The sequence below is a fragment of the Elephantulus edwardii genome, unplaced genomic scaffold, assembly GCF_000299155.1.
Source record: "Elephantulus edwardii isolate Elephantulus edwardi_28Jun2011 unplaced genomic scaffold, EleEdw1.0 scaffold00060, whole genome shotgun sequence".
Classification (NCBI taxonomy): Eukaryota; Metazoa; Chordata; class Mammalia; order Macroscelidea; family Macroscelididae; genus Elephantulus; species Elephantulus edwardii.
The window spans coordinates 15,390,082-15,408,746 of record NW_006399810.1 but is presented as its reverse complement, the minus strand read 5'-3'; the positions used below and the strand labels follow the sequence as shown (position 1 = coordinate 15,408,746).

At 43.7% G+C, this 18,665-nt stretch overlaps 1 protein-coding gene and 1 pseudogene across 1 annotated transcript in view; one reads left to right on the top strand and one right to left on the bottom strand.

The window, feature by feature from the left end:
- The window catches only part of DIP2C (DIP2 disco-interacting protein 2 homolog C (Drosophila)), a 693,228-nt gene extending 688,243 nt beyond the window's left edge, over positions 1-4,985 (top strand). Inside the window, exon 37 of the mRNA XM_006887669.1 lies at positions 4,354-4,985. Coding sequence (XP_006887731.1) covers positions 4,354-4,606 — 253 coding nt within the window. The 3' untranslated portion in view covers positions 4,607-4,985. The remainder of the gene's footprint in view (positions 1-4,353) is intronic.
- Positions 4,986-16,056: 11,071 nt separating this feature from the next.
- LOC102860633 lies at positions 16,057-18,373 on the bottom strand (annotated as a pseudogene).
- Between the last annotated feature and the right edge of the window lie 292 nt (positions 18,374-18,665).

Here is an 18,665-nt window from a genome sequence, read left to right as displayed (position 1 = left end):
TCCCACCAACAATATGAAAGCATTCCTATCTAACTACATCCTCGCCAACATTACTTGCTGTCCTGTTAAACTTTGACACTACTTTTGGAGTGAGATAGTATCTCATTGTGATTTTTATTTGCATTTCTCATATTGCCCGTGATTTTGAGCATTTCTTTATGTGTCTATTGGCCATTAGAATGTCTCTCTCTGTGAAAACTCTTTCCATGTCTTTTGCCCATTTTATAAATGGGTTATCAATCTTTTCGCTATGAGACTCTTGTCTGAGATGGTATTTCCAAATATTTGTTCCCAGTCAGTAGGTTTTCTTTTCATCCTCTTGGAAAAAGTTTTGATGCACACAGAGATTTAATCTTTAGAAGGCCCCATTCACCACTTTTATCCTCTTCAGATTGTACATTTCTGACGCTATCTGGCAGTCTTTTTATACCTAGACTAGGCCTTAGTTTGATTCCAGTTTGTCTCTTAATGAACTTTATGGTGTGGGGCTTTACTCCTGAGTCTCAGCTACACCATGAGTTGATTTTTGTGTATAGTGTGAGATATGAATCCTATTTCACCTTTCTGCAGCTGGCAGTCCAGTTTGGCCAGCAACATTTGTTTAAGATGTTGTCATTTCCCTATTTGGTAGGTCCTATTTCCTTGTTGAATATCAGTTGACCGTAGATACCTGGGTCTGTTTCTGGGTTCTCAGTTCTTATCCATCGGTGTATGTGCCTTTCATTGTACAAGTATCATGCTGTTTTGGTTACTACCACTGGGCTTGTAGGTTTTGAGGTCAGGGAGTGCTATGCCTCCCATTTCATTTTTACTTCTCAGAAGTGTTTTACTTATTCAGGGTCTCTTGCTTCTCTAGGTAAACTTGACAGTTTTTCTTTCAATCTCCTTGAAAAATCAGTTTAGTATCTGGATTGTGATTGCGTTGAATATGTAGATTGTTTTCAGTAGGATTGTCATTTTCACAATATTGAGTCTTCCTATCCATGAACAGGTAACATTTTCCCATTTCTTTAGGTCTTTTATTGTGTCTTGAAGAAATGTTCTGTAGTTTTCTTTGTATAGGTCTTTTGTATCTCTTGTTATGTTCACTTTAAAGTATCTCAGTTTGTGATTGGCTATTGTAAATGGTATTACTTTCTTGGTTTCCTTCTCTGAGTTCTCTTTGCTATAGTAGAGGAATCCCACTGATTTTTGGATATTGATCTTATATCCTACCACTCTACTATATTAGCCTACTAGCTCTAACAGTATTTTTTGTTGAGTCTTTGGGGTTTCCTGTGTACACTATCATATCATCTGCATATAACAACAGTTAAACCTCTTTGTTGATCTGGGTGCCTTTTATTTCCTTCTCTTATCGTATTGCCCTAGTAGACAATTCCAACACAATACTGAATAGAAGTTACCATATTATTTGTCTAACTAGCCTACCTCCTGGCTTGCAGGCTGGCTAGCAAGCACTCCCTGTGGATTTGGTGTGAAGGAGCAGGTATCCCACCAACCCAGTGGTGGCAAATCCCAGATTAGTCTTCATGAATTCTTTATGTCCTGGAATTCCCCTGGGCCCCACAGCCAAGGAGGCCCACAGGCTTGTGGAAGCAGCAAGTTGTAGCTTCCAGCTCTTTGGACAATGATATCCTTAAACATTAACAGAAGTCCAACTCTCTAAGGTTAGCGTTTAAGGTTGATCAGGCACTAGACTTTTTTTTTTTTTAGGCATTAGACTTTTAAACATTGGCAAATTGATCAAACTAAATACCATTGAAAATATATGTGATCCCAGATAAAGTATAATTTTTACTGTATTGTTAAACTCACTGCCATGCCACAGAACCAACTTAGGGCTGGGCCTCCAGGGGACTTTTGGGTGCTTGTAAAGCTCCAGGGAGGAGATTGCTCATATTCCTCCCTTACAGCTGGAGCTGCGGGTAGATAAGAACCCCAGAGAGGCTCCGCCTTTGCTTAATAGCACAGCTTCCTATGAACCAAGTCACTGGCGTTGCCGTGTTACATCAAAGGTAGAAATCGCTAACAATTGTCCCTCCCTCTAATATCAGTTAACTACTGTAGTACCAGGAAATTAAAAGGCACATTGCCCTGGGAAAGTCTGCTGTTAGGGACCTCTCCAGAGTACTGAAGAGCAATGGTGTCTCCCTGGTGACTAAGGTGCATTTGATACAGGCCATGGTCTTTGCAATCACTTGTTATGCATCAGAGAGTTGGACAATGACTAAGGAGGATAAAAGGAGAATTGATACCTTTGAGCTGTGGTGCTGGCGAAGAGTATTGAGAATACCATGGACTGCTAGGAAAACAAACAGATTCGTCCTAGAAAGGGTTAAACCAGGTGGCTCCTCAGAGGCAAGCATTCTGAGGCTTCGTCTAACATACTTTGTACATATTGTAAGGAGGGACCGATCCTTGGAGAAGGACATCATGCTTGGGAGGGTGGAGGGACAGTGCAGGAGGGGAAGGCCCTCTATGAGGTGGCTTGATTCAGTGACTGGAATAACTGGGATGGGAGTGTCAGAGACAGTGTGATTGGCACAGGATAGAGCAGAGTTTAGGGCTGTTGTACATAGGGTCACTATGAGTCGCAAGCGACTCGACGGCACATAACAACAACAACAACAATTGTAGTACCAATCATCCAAAACTCAGCACTTTAAAACCATAATCACTTCCAGGTCTGCATGCTGACTGGGTTTTGCTTCTGGGTGTCTGTTTCCAAGAGCAAGTCTGCCGCTCAGCTGGAAGGCTCTGTCAGCCGACGGTGGCTGGGGCCACTCTTGTCTACACAGTTTCATCCTCCCCCAGGATCAGAGGACGCACCCAGGCTTGTCCTTCTCATGGTAATGACAGAGGCAGGACAGGGAAAGCCCAGACACTCAAGTGTTTTCCAAGTCTCAGCACACATCCCTTTGCTAACATCCCATTGTGACATGGCTGACTTCAAGCCCAGAGGCAGAGGTATAACTCTACCTCTAATGAGAATATTTCTTTCCCTTTTTCCATGGCAGAGGGAAGAAAAGACTAAGGCAAATAATGCACAGCACATTTACACCACATCTACACAGCAAGAGCCACAGCAACTGGAAGCTAAAGAGAGAGGGAATGAAGGATTCCATTCATAGAGATAGAGAGCCTTACCCCAAGATGCCACGGGTGTACAGCTCTCTGACTTAAGTCAGCAGTAAGAAGGTACAACCGAATGACAGACTCTTAGAAATAAGAATCTACAACATCAGAAGACATTTGAAAGGATAAAAAACCATGAGAGAAAGCCAGTAGAAAATGCCAGCAGTAGATTTGTTACCCCAGAATAGTTTTGTGTGATGGTCGTGGTGTTGTTATGTGCCATCGAGTCACTTGCGACTCATAGCAACCCTATGTACAAGAGCCCTAAACTCTGCTCTATCCTATGCCAATCGCACTGCCTCTGACACACCCATCCCAATTACCCCAGTCACTGAATCAATCCACCTCATAGAAGGTCTTCCCCTCCTGCACTGTCCCTCCACCCTCTCAAGCATGATGTCCCTCTCCAAGGACCGGTCCCTCCTTAAAACATGTCCAAAATATGTCAGACAAAGCCCCAGAATCCTTGCCTCCAAGGAGTAGCCTGGTTTAACCTTCTCCAGGATGAATCTGTTTGTTTTCTTGGCAGTCCATGGTACATTCAATACTCTTCTCCAGCACCACAGCTCAAAGGCATCAATTCCCCTTCTATCCTTCCTAGTCATTGTCCAACTCTCTGATGTATAACAAATGATTGCAAAGACCATAGCCTGTATCAGATGCACCTTAGTCTCCAGAGTGACACCAGTGCTCTTCAGTACCCTGGAGAGGTCCCTAACAGCAGATTTTCCCATCGCAATACGTGTTTTGATTTCCTGGCTGCTGGTGCCAAGAGTGTTGACCGTGGAGCCAAGCAGACTAAAGTTGTTAATAATCTCAATCTCTTCACCATCCATCCTGATGCTGCCAATTGGTCCAGTGGTGAGAATCTTCTAGTTAATCATTGTAGTTCTGTGTAGAATGATTAATTCATCTTCATGAAATGAGATAGAATGACAGCGATGAGTAAGCCATGATAGTTTATCAGGGTAATTAAGGGTAAATGTGCACTTTTCTTCCCTTTTACTAAATTGTTGAAGAATAACTGCTTTCTTCGTATTTTGTTAAGCTGAAATAGCAATTTAAAAATTCTGTCCTCCAGATACGGTTTTTTTTAATCTACATTTTATGCGATTGGGAAAATCTGAGAAAGAGCCACAAATTTTTGAGAATAATGTATAATTGTGAAGTTAAAATGAACCAAATTCACAATGATTGTTTTGTTTTCTCTTCTAGTGCTGTGTTTACCTGGACAAATTTGTTGGTGGTTGTGGTTGAGCTTGATGGGTCAGAACAAGAAGCCTTGGACCTCGTTCCCCTAGTGACCAATGTGGTCCTGGAGGAGCACTATCTGATTGTAGGCGTAGTGGTCGTGGTGGACATTGGTGTCATTCCTATCAACTCCCGTGGAGAGAAACAGCGTATGCACCTACGAGATGGGTTCTTGGCCGACCAACTCGATCCAATCTACGTGGCCTACAACATGTAGTCTTAATTCTTTGGCTTCCATGGACTTTTCTAGAGATGTAAACATTCTTCTCAGTGTCCACTAAAATTGTGCAGATATGCGGGCAACATTCACCAGAATGGAACCTTTAGTCATTGTGATGCTGATGCTGATGACGACAATTTTTCACAGCACTCTTGATTGGCATGGAAATGAAATGTGAAATGTGAATTTACCACTAAATTTAGCTCAGAAGGACTTTGGGATTACTGCCTTCAGTTGGTTGGAAAAGCCCATTTCAAAATCTTTTTTTTCCTTTCTTTTTTTTTTTTATTATTGAATAAGAAGTGCTTTCTTCGTAAATGTGGCATTGTATTTTGTTAAGCCGAAATAGCAATTAAAAAAAAAAATCTGCCCTCCAGATGGGTTCTTTTAAACAATTTATGTAGTGTGACAAAGAATTGTTTTCTCCGTTTTAATGTGTCATGAAATCTTAACGACATGGATCTGTTACTAATTTAAGCCATTGCTAGATCTCATCCTTTTAGGAAAATTTGTTGAGGTACGAGAAAACCTTCCAAATAGCACCTTCCAATTAGATTTTAGCAGCTTTCTTTGTCAGAAATGTGCTGAAGAAACAAAGGCTAGTATATAGCCTTTGATGTTAGCATAGAATGAGAAGAAATTATAAATAAGGTGTATTTCGGCAATTATCTTGCAGATATCTTTGTACTAAACTAAAAAGATAAAATAAGTTAACTTCTTCATATGTAATTATGTACAAAACTTTTAATTTATTTTGATCTCTTTAGAAGTATAAAAGAGAAAAAAACATTCAAGAATATTAAAGTCTTGTAATGTTTGCTAATATAAAAAAAGTGTTGTATTATCTTGCGTGGATAGTATCACAACAAATATATATATATGAAATATAAATTCACTAATGAAAAAAGGAGATTTTAAAGTTTAAAATGCAGAACTTGTCACTTGCATGGTGTCCCCTCCACTGTACCGTAGATAATCGAGTGATTTACTCACATACACTTTGCTGACGAGAGCAATCACAGATTGCCAGTAGCCCTGTCTACACCATTCTTCTAGATACCAGAGACCAGCAAGTGAAACTATGGCCATCTCAAAGATGGCACAGGAATTTAAGGGTAAATGTGCACTAATTTTTTTTTCCTTTGCTGTGGGGGCAACAGTGAATGAGTTTTGGCTGGCATGTGCTTACTACCTTCGATAGGCTTTAGAAAGGACAGTTGGTAAATAGCACTGTATCTTTAGCTGCAAGAATTTGCTGCACAATGTTTTTCACCGTTTTTGTTTGTGTCACCTTTTCTTTGGTTCTTGGTGTGAGAAGGAATGCTAGGATGCGGTCACTCGCACCAGGGTGCATCGGTTTCCCCCCTAGATGGCCACTGTGTGGAGTGGACACAACGTCCAGAACAGCTTTAAGGGAAAAGACTCGTATAGGTGATCATCACCTCATCTTACAACCCAGCCAACTATGCGTGACTCTCTGGTCTCTGGGGTGCCCTCGCCTCGGCCATGAGCCAAAACCCCAAGGAACTGACATGCTTGGCGATCCCTAACAGAGGCCCCTGACCGGAGTAAGAACGCGTGCCTCACAGCTGCCTTCATCTAACCACCTGTGGATAAACACATCCCTACTTTCTATTTCTGCTGCTGCTGTCTCTCTCCAACTCTATAACTTTCAGAGCTTAGATGTCCACTTCTAAATTGAATTGTCTGTGCCCCACCGAGAAGAAGGTATCAGCAATCTGCGAGTGATTTCTTTTCTGGTTGCCCCAAAACAATCCTGCAGTGGCTCTGATTCCTAGATATGCATGACTAAGATTGTTGCTGGGCAAAATTTAGATCCTTTTTTCATTATATTGTAGGCAGTATCTTCATCTGCCTTTGCTATATGCGGCCAGCAGTAAGCCCTTTGCTAAATAACAAAAACAACACTACTAACAACAAATACGCAAAACCCTGAGAGTTTTGTTTGACTTCTAAGATCCAAGGCTGATTGTTTGAATATTTTTAAAAGATGCACATTTCTTTTTTTACTTGTTTGCATGTATGGTGCATCCCCACCCCCACCCCCATCTCCACATATCAGTTCATTTTTTCAAATATTGTTTGATTTCATTTGCTTTGTGTGATTATTTCTCTACATGCTTCTGACACACATTCCTACCATCCTCTGCTTCCTAAGGGGAAAGAACCTCACCTCACACAGGAAAAAGCATTTTTGTACACATATACACACACGCACACACACCTGAGGGAACGTTGGTTTAGAGGTTTCAGATAAGATACTGTCTATGAATATAAAATTGCAGTGTGCAGGGAAACTTGTGAAGTCCAGCCAATTGTCAGGAAGCAACACCCATGTAGATGTCACTTAAAACACACAGGTAACCTTCACCATGTCAACTTTACATTCACGGAGGGGAAGCTGCTCTGCAGTTAATAACAGATCTCTTCTGCATCCTGTCATCTCTGATGTTAGCATTTAGGTTCAAAAGAGTTGGTGGACTGGAATTGACGTTTAGTTGTGCAAGAAAAAGGGAAAAGAGACACTTAAGTACCACCAGTTTCAGCAATAAAGAAGGATTGTTCTGTATTAGGAATTGTACTGTAGATAAATCATTCATGAGAATGTATAAAATGTTTGTCTTGTGACCTTGTGCTTTTGAAGTCAGACAAAACCGTGTAATCACTTGCACAAAGAGAGGGTACACAATGAACATTTAAACACAAACCTAATCAAACAGGAGCAGATTCCTCATGGTGCTTGTTTATTATATATATTTAATCCTGCTTGACACTTTACCCAAGGGAAAATGGTCCCTTTTATCAGTTGAATGTTAGCAGCGTTATTTCATAGAGTGTGGTGACTGGTTAGAGAAATTCATGTCCTCAACCAATCACAGTTTCAAACAAAATTTTTATGTGCAAAGGACAGCAACCTTCTTGTATGTTAAACCACCAGTACGCTTTGTACATCTGTGATAACGCCTGTTTTATATTCAAATGAACAAATAAAAGCTTTTATTTTTGTTGCTCTGAAAATAGCAGTTTCTTAATTGGTCCCCTGGAAAAATGTATGGGGCAGCTTCAGTCCCAGAAAGGACAGTGACTCCTACAGTAAAATGTATCTGACTCTGTTTACATAATCTGTTGCATAACTTATCAGTACAGATAATCATACTTTGAACAATGTTTAAATTTTTGATGTGGACATTTATTGCTAAAAAATTCCTATGGCAACAAATGTTTTTGTGAAATGTTTTTTTAATTCTTTTAAATATATCTAAATATATTTGTTCACATTTTGCTGCAAGTGTACAGATTATTGACCACTTTTTGGGACAGAGTAAGCATGAGTCCTGTGTGTAATACCTTCCACCAGCTGAATTGCAAGAAACCTTTCATAACTGACTGTTCCATCCCAAATTTATCCTTTAAGCAATCAAAGCCATAACCTGTACTTAAAATCCGAAAATTTTTGTGGCTTTGTCATTTGGGAAATAGTAGCAGGTTAACTGACCATAGGCCAAGAAGATGATATGCATGTGAAAATAAGTAGAACCTGTCTACACCTGAGAAATAATCAGGCTTAACCAACGTCTTCCCCATATTTCCATCAAGACTGCCCTATGATAATTGGTGGATGCTGCTTTATGGTATATGAACATACATGACCAGTCTGGTTGCATTACATGAAACAATTTCAAGAATTGTCCATAGGCCCTCAGTTTTTTAGATGGGTGCACTAACATAGATTGGTCTGATATGAACTCTCTGTATGGGAGTGGGGGGTGGTATGTGGTCACGTAGGTGCACCATGTACACACACACACAGAATATGTGACTTGTTTTCTATTAGACCATGTTCATCCTCCAGAGTCTGGAGCATAACGCTGAGTTCTTGGGAGACATCAGTTGGTTGATGAATTACAAGTATGACTTATAGATCCTATGTGACTTCTTAATGCACTAAAATTAGTCACCTAGAATATGCCTAATCCCTATTAATATGTTCAGTATTTTATTTTCTACTACACAGTCCTAAAAGTTCTCCTGGAGTGAGATGTTCAAATTGATGTCATCATGAGTCCCTCAGGAAAATGTATCAGATATTCCTGGTTCTAGTCTAGTGGAGACTCTCAATTGTAAACTGTTAAAATTTTTCAATATTTAAGGTTAATTCTTTGAACAAAGTTAAGTGGTGAAGGGTAACTTGGTATTTTAGTAGTGATTCAGATTGGTTCCACCACTAATGTCTTGTCTTAGGACGGTGACATCTTTAAAGTGGTTGGTGATATCAGCTCACTGTGCTTTGGCTGACTATCTCATTGACTTCCAAAAGAACGAATGTGTCTTGGAAAGAGTGTAGTTAGGGTGCTCTTTGGAGACAAAGATAGCAAAACTTCCTCTCTTATACTTTGGACATGTTAGGAGAGGCTATTCCTTGGAAAAGGATATCAGGCCTGGAAGTGTAGAGGGTCAAAGAGAAAAGGACCACCTAGAGAGATGAATGGACACACTGCAGCAGTGGGCTTGAGTGTGTCAGAGATGGTGAGGCTGGTACAGGAGAGGGAAGAGTTCATCTGTTGTTCACAGGGTCACTATGAGTCGTACTCGATAGAACTTAACAGCATGCTTCATAATTCTCATGTGAATTTCTCTCACCTCAGAGTGATTTAGTGTCCACGCACCCCTAATACACACTCCTAACTACTCCTTACCCACATCACTAAGCTGGACTGCGATTGTCTAAGCAAGTTTTTACCTGCTGAATTCTATCATACTGTGTTGTCGACCAAGGGTAAAGTATTAAAAAATGAGACAGAACACCAAGAATGAGATAAAACTGTGTAGACAGAGCCAGCAGTTCAAACTGAAGTGCCACAGCCATGCCTCTCTGTGTCTTTATTGAGAATCACAGGAAGAAAATCATAAAGAGAATTCTTTTGTAAATGAAGCCAAGTTTTTCTCTATTGTCAACCTAATGCTTAGCTCAGGAAGGAAGTAGCTCACATGTATAGACTTCTAAAGTTCCCTCTGCTGGGGACCTGGCTGACTCTTTTCTGCAGGAAGCAGCTAGCTCATTTCCTGTGATCTGTCACAAGAGGAATTACAGCTTGTATTTTGTGTTTCCTTTAATTCCTGATCAAGCGTATGGCTTATCATACAATATTGGGCTTCCCACAATACTATGTTCTTACCTGAATTCTAATCGTAGTATGGCCATTCCAGCCTCACGTCTAGGACTAAGCAGCTAGTCTGTAGCCTAATGTCTAGGGCTAAGTAGGTAGTGTGTAGGGAGTTGTGTTGTTAAAAGCCATGTTTTTCTGGTGCATTGGATTCAACAGAGACTCTAAAGGAGAAAGATGATCAATCTCCTCTTGGATGATTTAGAAATCCAGTGGAGGGTCACCTGTGAGTAGATTGCTGCTGGAGAGCAATGACTTAAGCCAAGCTTGCCAGAGATGTGGTGTTAAGAGACAAACTGTCTGGTACTACTTCATAACAGAAGATCAGATAAGAGTCTACTTTGAATTCTGATTGCGTATAAATACAGATTTTAAAATACTTTTATTTTAAAGCGTCAAGGACTGCAGCCTACAAAATGGAGTGAGGCTCAATGTCAAGAAGACAAAGATTCTCACCACTGGACCAATTGGCAGCATCAGGATGGATGGTGAAGAGATTGAGATTGTACACAGCTTTAGTTTGCTTGGGTCCGTAGTCAACAGTCTTGGCACCAGCAGCCAGGAAATTAAAAGGCGCATTGCCATGGGAAAGTCTGCTGTTAGGGACCTCTCCAAAGTACTGAAGAGCAATGGTGTCTCTCTGGAGACTAAGGTGCGTCTGATACAGGCCATGGTCTTTGCAATCACTTGTTATGCATCAGAGAGTTGGACAATGACCAGGGAGGGTAGAAGGAGAATTGATGCCTTTGAGCTGTGGTGCTGGAGAAGAGTATTGAGAATACCATGGACTGGTAGGAAAACAAACAGATTCATCCTGGAAAGGGTTAAATCGGGTGGCTCCTTGGAGGCAAGGATTCTGAGGCTCCGTCTAACATACTTTGGACATGTTGTGAGGAGAGACCGGTCCTTAGAGAGGGACATCATGCTTGGGAGGGTGGAGGGACAGCGCAGGAGAGGAAGGCCCTCTATGAGGTGGATTGATTCAGTGACTGGGATAGTTGGGATGGGAGTGTCGGAGACAGTGCGATTGGCACAGGACAGAGTGGAGTTTAGGGCTGTTGTACGTAGGGTCGCCATGAGTCGCAAGCGACTCGACGGCACATAACAACAACAACAACATATAGATACATGTATGATTTGTTAAGATCTCATCTCTGATGTTTGTTTACTCAAACATATTTTTGGTGGAAAAGAGATGAATAATAGAACTGTAAATTACATGATATTACATTATATTAGGGTTGCAGTTCCTTCCTGGCTTCACTTCTTTGGATGTGAAATTCTATGAGAGCTTAATCCTAAAGCACCTCGTCTACTTTGCCTACAGAAGGCTCTTTCATCGTGAGTCTTGACATAAACCTATGGCTACTTGAGTGCCTGTAAGCTATCAAACTAACTACGCTTGTTCAAGTCTAGACAAGCCAAAGGAAAGGCAGTTTGCTCTTGGGAAGAACACAGTTGGAAGGGGATCAACTAGTATGCAGAAATGTGTGCACAGAGTTAGGAAACTTGCCTGAGTCTGTGCTTCTTAGACAAAGAGCTTACTTGGTCGTGCCTTTAATGATTTGCCCAAAATGGCCAAACCTGTAACATTCTTAACTTGCAATTGTGTACATGGGAAACAACTATGATGCTTTAACCACTTATGAAGTCCTTATGACAGTGACGAATTAACCTTCCACAATTAGGATGCAGTATGCAGAAATATAGACACATAAACGTGTATAATGAAATATATCTTTCATTGGCACTGACTCAGAACTGACTCATAGCTGAGTCATAACAGGTTTGCAGAGCCTGTAAATCAGAGAGACGGAGATTGCCCATCCTTCCACCTCAGAGCCACTGGGAGATTTGAACTGTCAGAGAACTGCCACCATTGCATTAGCCACACAATCCCCTATAAACGACACCATCTAGGTTACAGCTTGTTGTGCAAACTATGGCTATAAACATGAATATATATATAGCGAGAGAGTGAGAAAGGGGGGAGGAAGGGAGGATAAAGAGTACACAAATGCCTGAGAAATAATATATAAATAGTTGTTTTGTTGTTATTAAGTGCCATCAAGTCGTAGACAACTCATAACAACCTATGAACAAAAAAACCTGAACACTTGTATAACTTTCCTCGTTTCTCCAGTTCATAGAGTTTCCAGAGACAAGCTATTACAGAAGTGGATGCCACTCCTGCTTCCAGGCTTGTTTTAATTGGGGAGCTCCAGCAAACACTGTCCACCATGGGTGACCATTATTGCATTTGACACATCAGGGGCACAGTGTTTAGCAGATATTTATTAGGTACAAAATTTCTAGTATTTTCCAGTCATATCCCAATGGATGTTTTTATACTCACCCCACCTTGAAACAAATATTCTTAAGCTGCTAACTAACCAGTACTATATCTATTTCTTCTTGCCCTTATGTACCATCAGATAATGTATGTCTCACAGTGACTCCAGGAACAGCAGATTGTAACTGTGCCCTAGTAACCATGTATACATATACAGCTGGAGCAGGGTTAACTGCCTCTGAAAGCTGCTGGACGCTGGACGGTCAGCTATGGGTGGGTTTCGATGGCAGCGAGTGACTGAGTGACACTGCCCGCCCCCACTGCCTGTTGGTCACAGCTTGTTTCTCTTCACCTGTGTTCCCTCATGGACCTAGAGCTTCACTTGGCACTGAACACAGACAAGTTGTCATAAATTGTCCCTTCTTGCTTGAAATGCAAAGGTTTTTAAAAGTAAAAAGAACATCGATGCCAGGCCAACTTCAAGACCCCTTCCCACCATTTTCACTTCTCATTCCTCATTCCTTCTTTTGAGTTTTCCATGTTCAAGTGCAGGCTCACTTCCTAGGCAGGCTAGGAAGAGGCTGCCCTGGACTAGGCCTCTCTGGGCAGGTTAAGTTGCCAGAGAACAACAGTAGGAATAGCCCTCCTGGACCTGAGGCCCTGGCCCAAGGAGGATCCCAAGGCCACGGGGCCTGGGCCCACAGGCTGGAGCAGCAGGAGGCCCACCAGCCACCATGAATGAGGTGCTCCTCCACCAGTGGGGTGATCCTCTGCCTGTGCAGGTGATCCTCTGCCAGTGGGGTGCTCCTCCACCAGTGGGGTGCTCTTTCACCAGTGGGGTGCTCCTCCACCAGTGGGGTGCTTCTCCGCCAGGGGGTGCTCCTTGCAGCCAGAAGCCCTGATGGCAGCTGGAGTGGAAGCCTCTCCTGGACCGGAGGTGTGGAGCCATTGGCGTCCCTGTCAAAAAGCTGAAGAGCCTTCCAGGGGCGCACCCTACTGCTCCTTCTGGGGCCATGGGGACCCCAATTCCAAGGAGGCCACTGAGCATGCTCATGAGTGTCTCGGGACAGGCCTGGCTCAGGAGCTGCCAGTTGGTCTGAGGAGGGCAATGGGCTTTTGCATGAGGTCCTTGGTCCCAAGGCTCGTGTCCTGGTGGGCAGCTGGGCAAGGACGGACCTAGGATGGACCTGGCTCGCTGCCCCCTTCCATGTCGCCCCATCCCTGGGCGGGGTGAGCTGGGATCTGTTTGAACTCGCAGCGTGAGTTGGGTTTCTTGGTGACTGAGGATGTGGATGGGACTGTGATTTGGGTTTCAGGACTGAACCACTTCATGGAGCCTGAGCAGCCAGGCCCCCGGCGCCAGGAGATTGCAGGGCTCATTCTTTAAGACTCCATAACGCGCCCTCCAGACTCTTGTCAAATCCAAACAAAAGTGCTTGGAAATAATTTATTTATAACAAGAGCATTTTGGCTTTAAATTGGAACAAAAATAACAAAATGAATACTGGAGGCCAACCAAGCCCATCATGTTTGTGATGCTCGGCTGTATCGCCCTCACCTTGCCATCAGCAGACATGTCGCTGTATGAGGGAGTATAAATCCAGAGCTTTGTGGTCCTTAACCTTGTATATCCTTAGGCAATTGTCCTCTTTAAAGTGAAGAACGAGTTGGCACATTTTGAAAACTCGCTCTACTTTCTTTATAGTTTATTGAAAATAAACTTTAAGGAATTAAGTGTATTCCCTTGGTGGCACCAAATACTTAAGCTTTTGGATCCTAATCAAACAGGTTTGGCAGGTGATATCTCTATAGTCATATTATTAGATGCTGTAAATATATCCATGAATTATAGCAAACACCCTGAGTGAGGGAAGGAGTTGCAGGTTCTGGGTTCTGGGATCTGGGGACCATCGTCTCGCCCAACAAAAGGGTCAGTTGGCAAAACAAAGCCCACAAAGACGCGGTTCTCCAGCCCATGTCGGCGAGCAGCAGCTGCAGCAGGCATGCAAGGGAAGCTGTGGGCTCCTCTGCTTAGAAGACAGAAAAAGGGAGAAAAGCAGTGACGTGTAGAAACAATTGGCACTAAGGACCATTAGACCAGGAGAACCTCAACTTGCATGATCCTGAGAGCAGAAGACATAGGTAGTGCTGGCTTCACTGCTGAACCCCCAAAAGGGATCACAGCAAGTGAGCTTCAAAGGGGGGAGACAGATGTGGAACGAAAAGAAACAACAGCCAGACTGACTTGCCTTGGCTGATAGAGACTGGCGGAACCCTCCAGACTTTTTGGCCCTTGGTCACCTTCTGAAGCTTAAACAGTTCACCCCTGGGCTCAGCTTCATCACCAGAGAGATGCTCCCTGCTTTGAATAACCAACTACATAAGCTCAAAAGAGCAGCGTTTCCCACAAGGATAGAGCCCAGAAGTCATAAGCGGGTAGACTAGGATTCATGGAAGTAAGAACTGCAGGGGGAAAGTGGGAGAAGTCCTGTTATATTGTAGGTATTAGAATCAGTGTTCTAAAACAAAATGTGTATGAATAGCTGAATGGAAAAGAAATTTGTTTTGTAAATCTTTAATCACAATAAAAGCAAAGAAAAAGAATTTTTTAGCAAATATGTACTGAGAACCCACAGGGTCCCGCCTCCATGACAGGCATTCCAGATAATTCAGCACTCTCTCCAACCCTGCAATAGCTCTATGAAGGCAGTACTAATACCATTCCCACCACTAACATCACCCCCACTACTGTGACGTGTCACCAAGCTGCACTGTGCTCCACTGGGTTTTCAAGGCCACATCATCAGGCCTGCTTTCCAAAGTGCTTCAGGATGGATTTGAACTGCCAACCTTTCAGCTAGTAGCCAGCTGCTTGACTAGCTGCACAACCCAAGGAACTGCTCCCACCAGAAGAATAAGAAAACCGAGGATCCAAGCAAATGACTTGCCAAAGGTCCAGAGCTGTGTCTGATTGGGGCTGTGCTACACAGCCTCTCTGAGGGATTCCAAAGAAGAAGATGAAGTTGCATGGGGAGCTGGCAAGACTGTGAGAGCCTGCGCTGATGATGACAAGCTGGAATCGCAACTTGCAGAATTGAGTGATGGTTCACAGGACTTACAGGCCAAGCCACCACAGCATGCATGCAGGACACCTGACTTAAGCTAAAACACTTATTCTGACCAAAAACTTTAATTGCAGCTAAAAACAAACAGACAAACAACCCATTGATAAACTGGTCCCACAATAACACGGTCCTGGCTCACTGTTTTAAAGAAAAGACCTCTCTGATCACTAACTGTTTAGCAATTCCTCAGGTTACAAATTCTGATTGATACTGGTCCAAAATCAGCCTCTTCCTCCAGCCCTCAAGCCTTGTGCATACCATCAGATAGCTCCCCACGTTGGAGATGCCCCAAGGTTGGCAACAGAGTATCTTTTTCTCTTGTTACAACAGGTTAATAATCCCAACTCTGATGACAGGTGTGCTCCTGAAGATCTGGGGCTTTAACAGGTGCTATTCAAATGCAAGGTTGCTCTGTCCTGTGGTCCCTAACAAGCTGTGCTCCTAAAGCAAAGGTCACACACCTCTCTCTGGTGGTTAGAATCCACCAGGGACTCTGCAGGAGAAAGACTTCTGTCAAGATCTGCAGCCTCCAAACCAGACAGTCATTATGAGTTGGAATCAACTCAATGGCAGTGAATGACTGTTACTCAAATGCAAAGGCGTTCTACTGGGTTAGTGGTTAAAATACCCAGCTACTAACCAAAAAGTGCTTGGAACGGACAAGCTCTCTCAGAATGAGAAAGTGGCAGTTTGTTACATAAAGATTTATGTTGTTGGAGCTAATGGGGAAGTTCTCTTCCGGAATTGGAATGGACTCAAAGGTGTACAAAGCCAAGCTGCTGTTTCTGTAATTATGCTCCCCTCTGTGTTCTAAGCCTCCAGCTCTGGGGTTCCCAGCCCTCATCACCTGCTTAATCTTGCAAGAATGTTGCATGGCAGGCTCAGGAGCTGGTCAGCTGCAATCTCCATGAAAAAGGGATTGAGAAATCGAATCTGTTTTGGGTTGCTATCCCAGACGAGGGGGGCTGTTTCCAGAAACCTTTTCGCACCTGCCAATTCTTGTCATTCAGGATGGTCTCAATCCAGTGGAAGTCCATTGCCTTGAATGCTGCCAGGAACAGGAGCATGTCTGGATTGTTCTCCACTTTGGGGTCGAAGTGGGCAGATTTGGGGTTAGGAGAGGTGCATGGTGGTCTTGGAACCCACGTGCCCCTCGTAGCAGCCACCGGAGCATTGTCCACTCTGACGACCACGTCCTTCTTGTTGATGGCCTCTCCCCACGAGCTGTTCCGAAGCAGCTCTGCATGCTTTCCTGCATGGTGATAGCTAGACCCCGCGGACGAAGGTCTTCACTCCCCTTCGTCCCACAGGGCAGCTCATAGGCAGAGCGTATCTTGACCCAGAAAAAGTCCTTAAGTTGCAGGAAGATGGCTGATCTCGGGAGTAGTTGCCAAAGACCCTAGAGGCCTTCTGCTCTGCCTCGCCCGGCAGGCATGGCTTCCTCTTCTTTCTGGGATAGGAGAATAAAAAAGCTTAGTGTGTCTGTCTCCTCGGGAGATGGAGTCCCCGCACTGTGACAACCAGAACCAGAGCCAGCCCAGCCAGGAGCGTCCGGCGGGACTTGGTGGCCGTGGCTTTCAGTGGATGACTCGGTTCCTAGGGAGAGCTGGCATCCTGGCGGCGTCAGCCACCACTTGGTCCCGAAAAATACTAATATATTTAAAACAATTTGGAAACAACCACAAATAAAAAAAATAATATTAACAAACAATCACAGCCTTGAAAACTCTTTGGAGCGCGGTCCACCCTGTGGCTCACAAGGTTGGCATGACTTCCAGTCAGTCAGCTCTCTATTAGAAATAGTTCTGCTTCTAAGTGTTTTTGTTTTATTTTGGTTTGAATCTACCCAGAGGTACTCCTGAGGAAATACTGGCAATCTGTTTCAGAAAGCTGATAGTCTTGAAACCCTTATTAAGTAAGTACAGTTCTACTATTAATCATACGGAGAGTTGTGTTGTTATGTGCTATCAAGTTGACGCTGCTCACAGCTCACCCTCCAGCAGGTTTTCAGAGATGGCAAATCACACAGAGGAGCAGCTGGTGGTTTCAAACCATGTGCCTTTGGGAGTGCAGCGCAGCTTCTCCTCACTTTGCCACTGGAGAGTGGTCCTCCGTAGTCTTCATTTTGTCGTGTCTCCTGTATCACTCCACCGTCATCCTCCAGTCATTTTCTTACGCAATCACTCACTCTCCAGGAGCCTCTGCTGGCTGCCTTACCCAAGAAGCATGTCAGAGCTCCCTCCTTACTTTAAAAAGGGATACTCCTGAAGCCCTCAACTCCAACGCACTGCTTTGGGTAGCATGCTTGGTTTTCTGTTTTTATTATCATTTATTATAAGTTTATTGGTCTTAAATAATTTATTCCTGATATCTGATGTTATAAACTTTAGGGTCTTTGAGATACGCAGGATCTTTGCATGTAATTGACAAAAAAATAGGATCGCTTTATGAATTTGCGTGTCATCCTTGCGCAGGGGCCATGCTAACCTTCTGTGTGTTGTTCCAGTTTTAGTGTAAGTGCTGCCGAAGAGGCTTGTTTTTCTTTTATAATTTACCACTCAATTAAAAAAAAATTCATCTTTAAAATACAAAGGAGAAAACCTTGAGTCATCCAGTCACGACTGAGCCCTCTGTCCAGACACCCTTAGTTATCTCTCCTCTGGCTCTCGGGGCTCGTCCTTCAAGAGCTCGTGGGAGTGGTTAGGTCTTCTGCTCTGACTCTTCGCTGGTGTGCGTTCCTCACACGTTCAATCTGTATGAAGCCCTGGTCGCATGTTGAGCCGCTAACGGCAAATTTGGCCCTTAAATCCACCAAGTCCCCGAAAAGGAAAGAGGAGGCGCGCTGCCCTCTCCAGTTCCAGGCCAGGGAACCCAGAGGAAGTGCGGGAAGAGGAGGAGCAGGAGGAGGAGGCAGCACGGGAGGAGGAGGCGCGGGAGGAGGAGGAGGATGCGCTGGAGGGGGGGAGGAGGCGCGGGAGGAGGAGGGGCGGGAGGCGGCGGGGCGGGAGGAGGGGGAGCGGGAGGAGGAGGAGGCACTGGAGAGGGGGAGGAGGCGCGGGAGGAGGAGGCGCGGGAGGAGGAGCGAGCCAAGCCAGTGGTTGGGTTTGATTCGTTCAGTCCACAGGACTGTATTTATCGCTTGGTTTGTAAGTATGTTCATTTCTATTTATTTCCGTGATTCCTTACCAGAAGGAAAGCTCCCTAGAGGAAGCCAGAGTATCCAGTAATACAGTGCTTGTCACCCAGAGCCTAATGAATGGATGAATCTTACTCGGGAGTGTCCTTTGCATTTTCTTAGCTTCTAGACCTTCAGTTATCCTGCCTTGTTTCTTAGTGACAAGGATTGTTTCTTATCATTGCAGGACTTTATTAAGTCCCTGAAATTGGCAAGGAACTGTAAAAATAAGGGAAAGATGTTATTAGCAAGGTATACAACTTTGCACAAAGTCGTT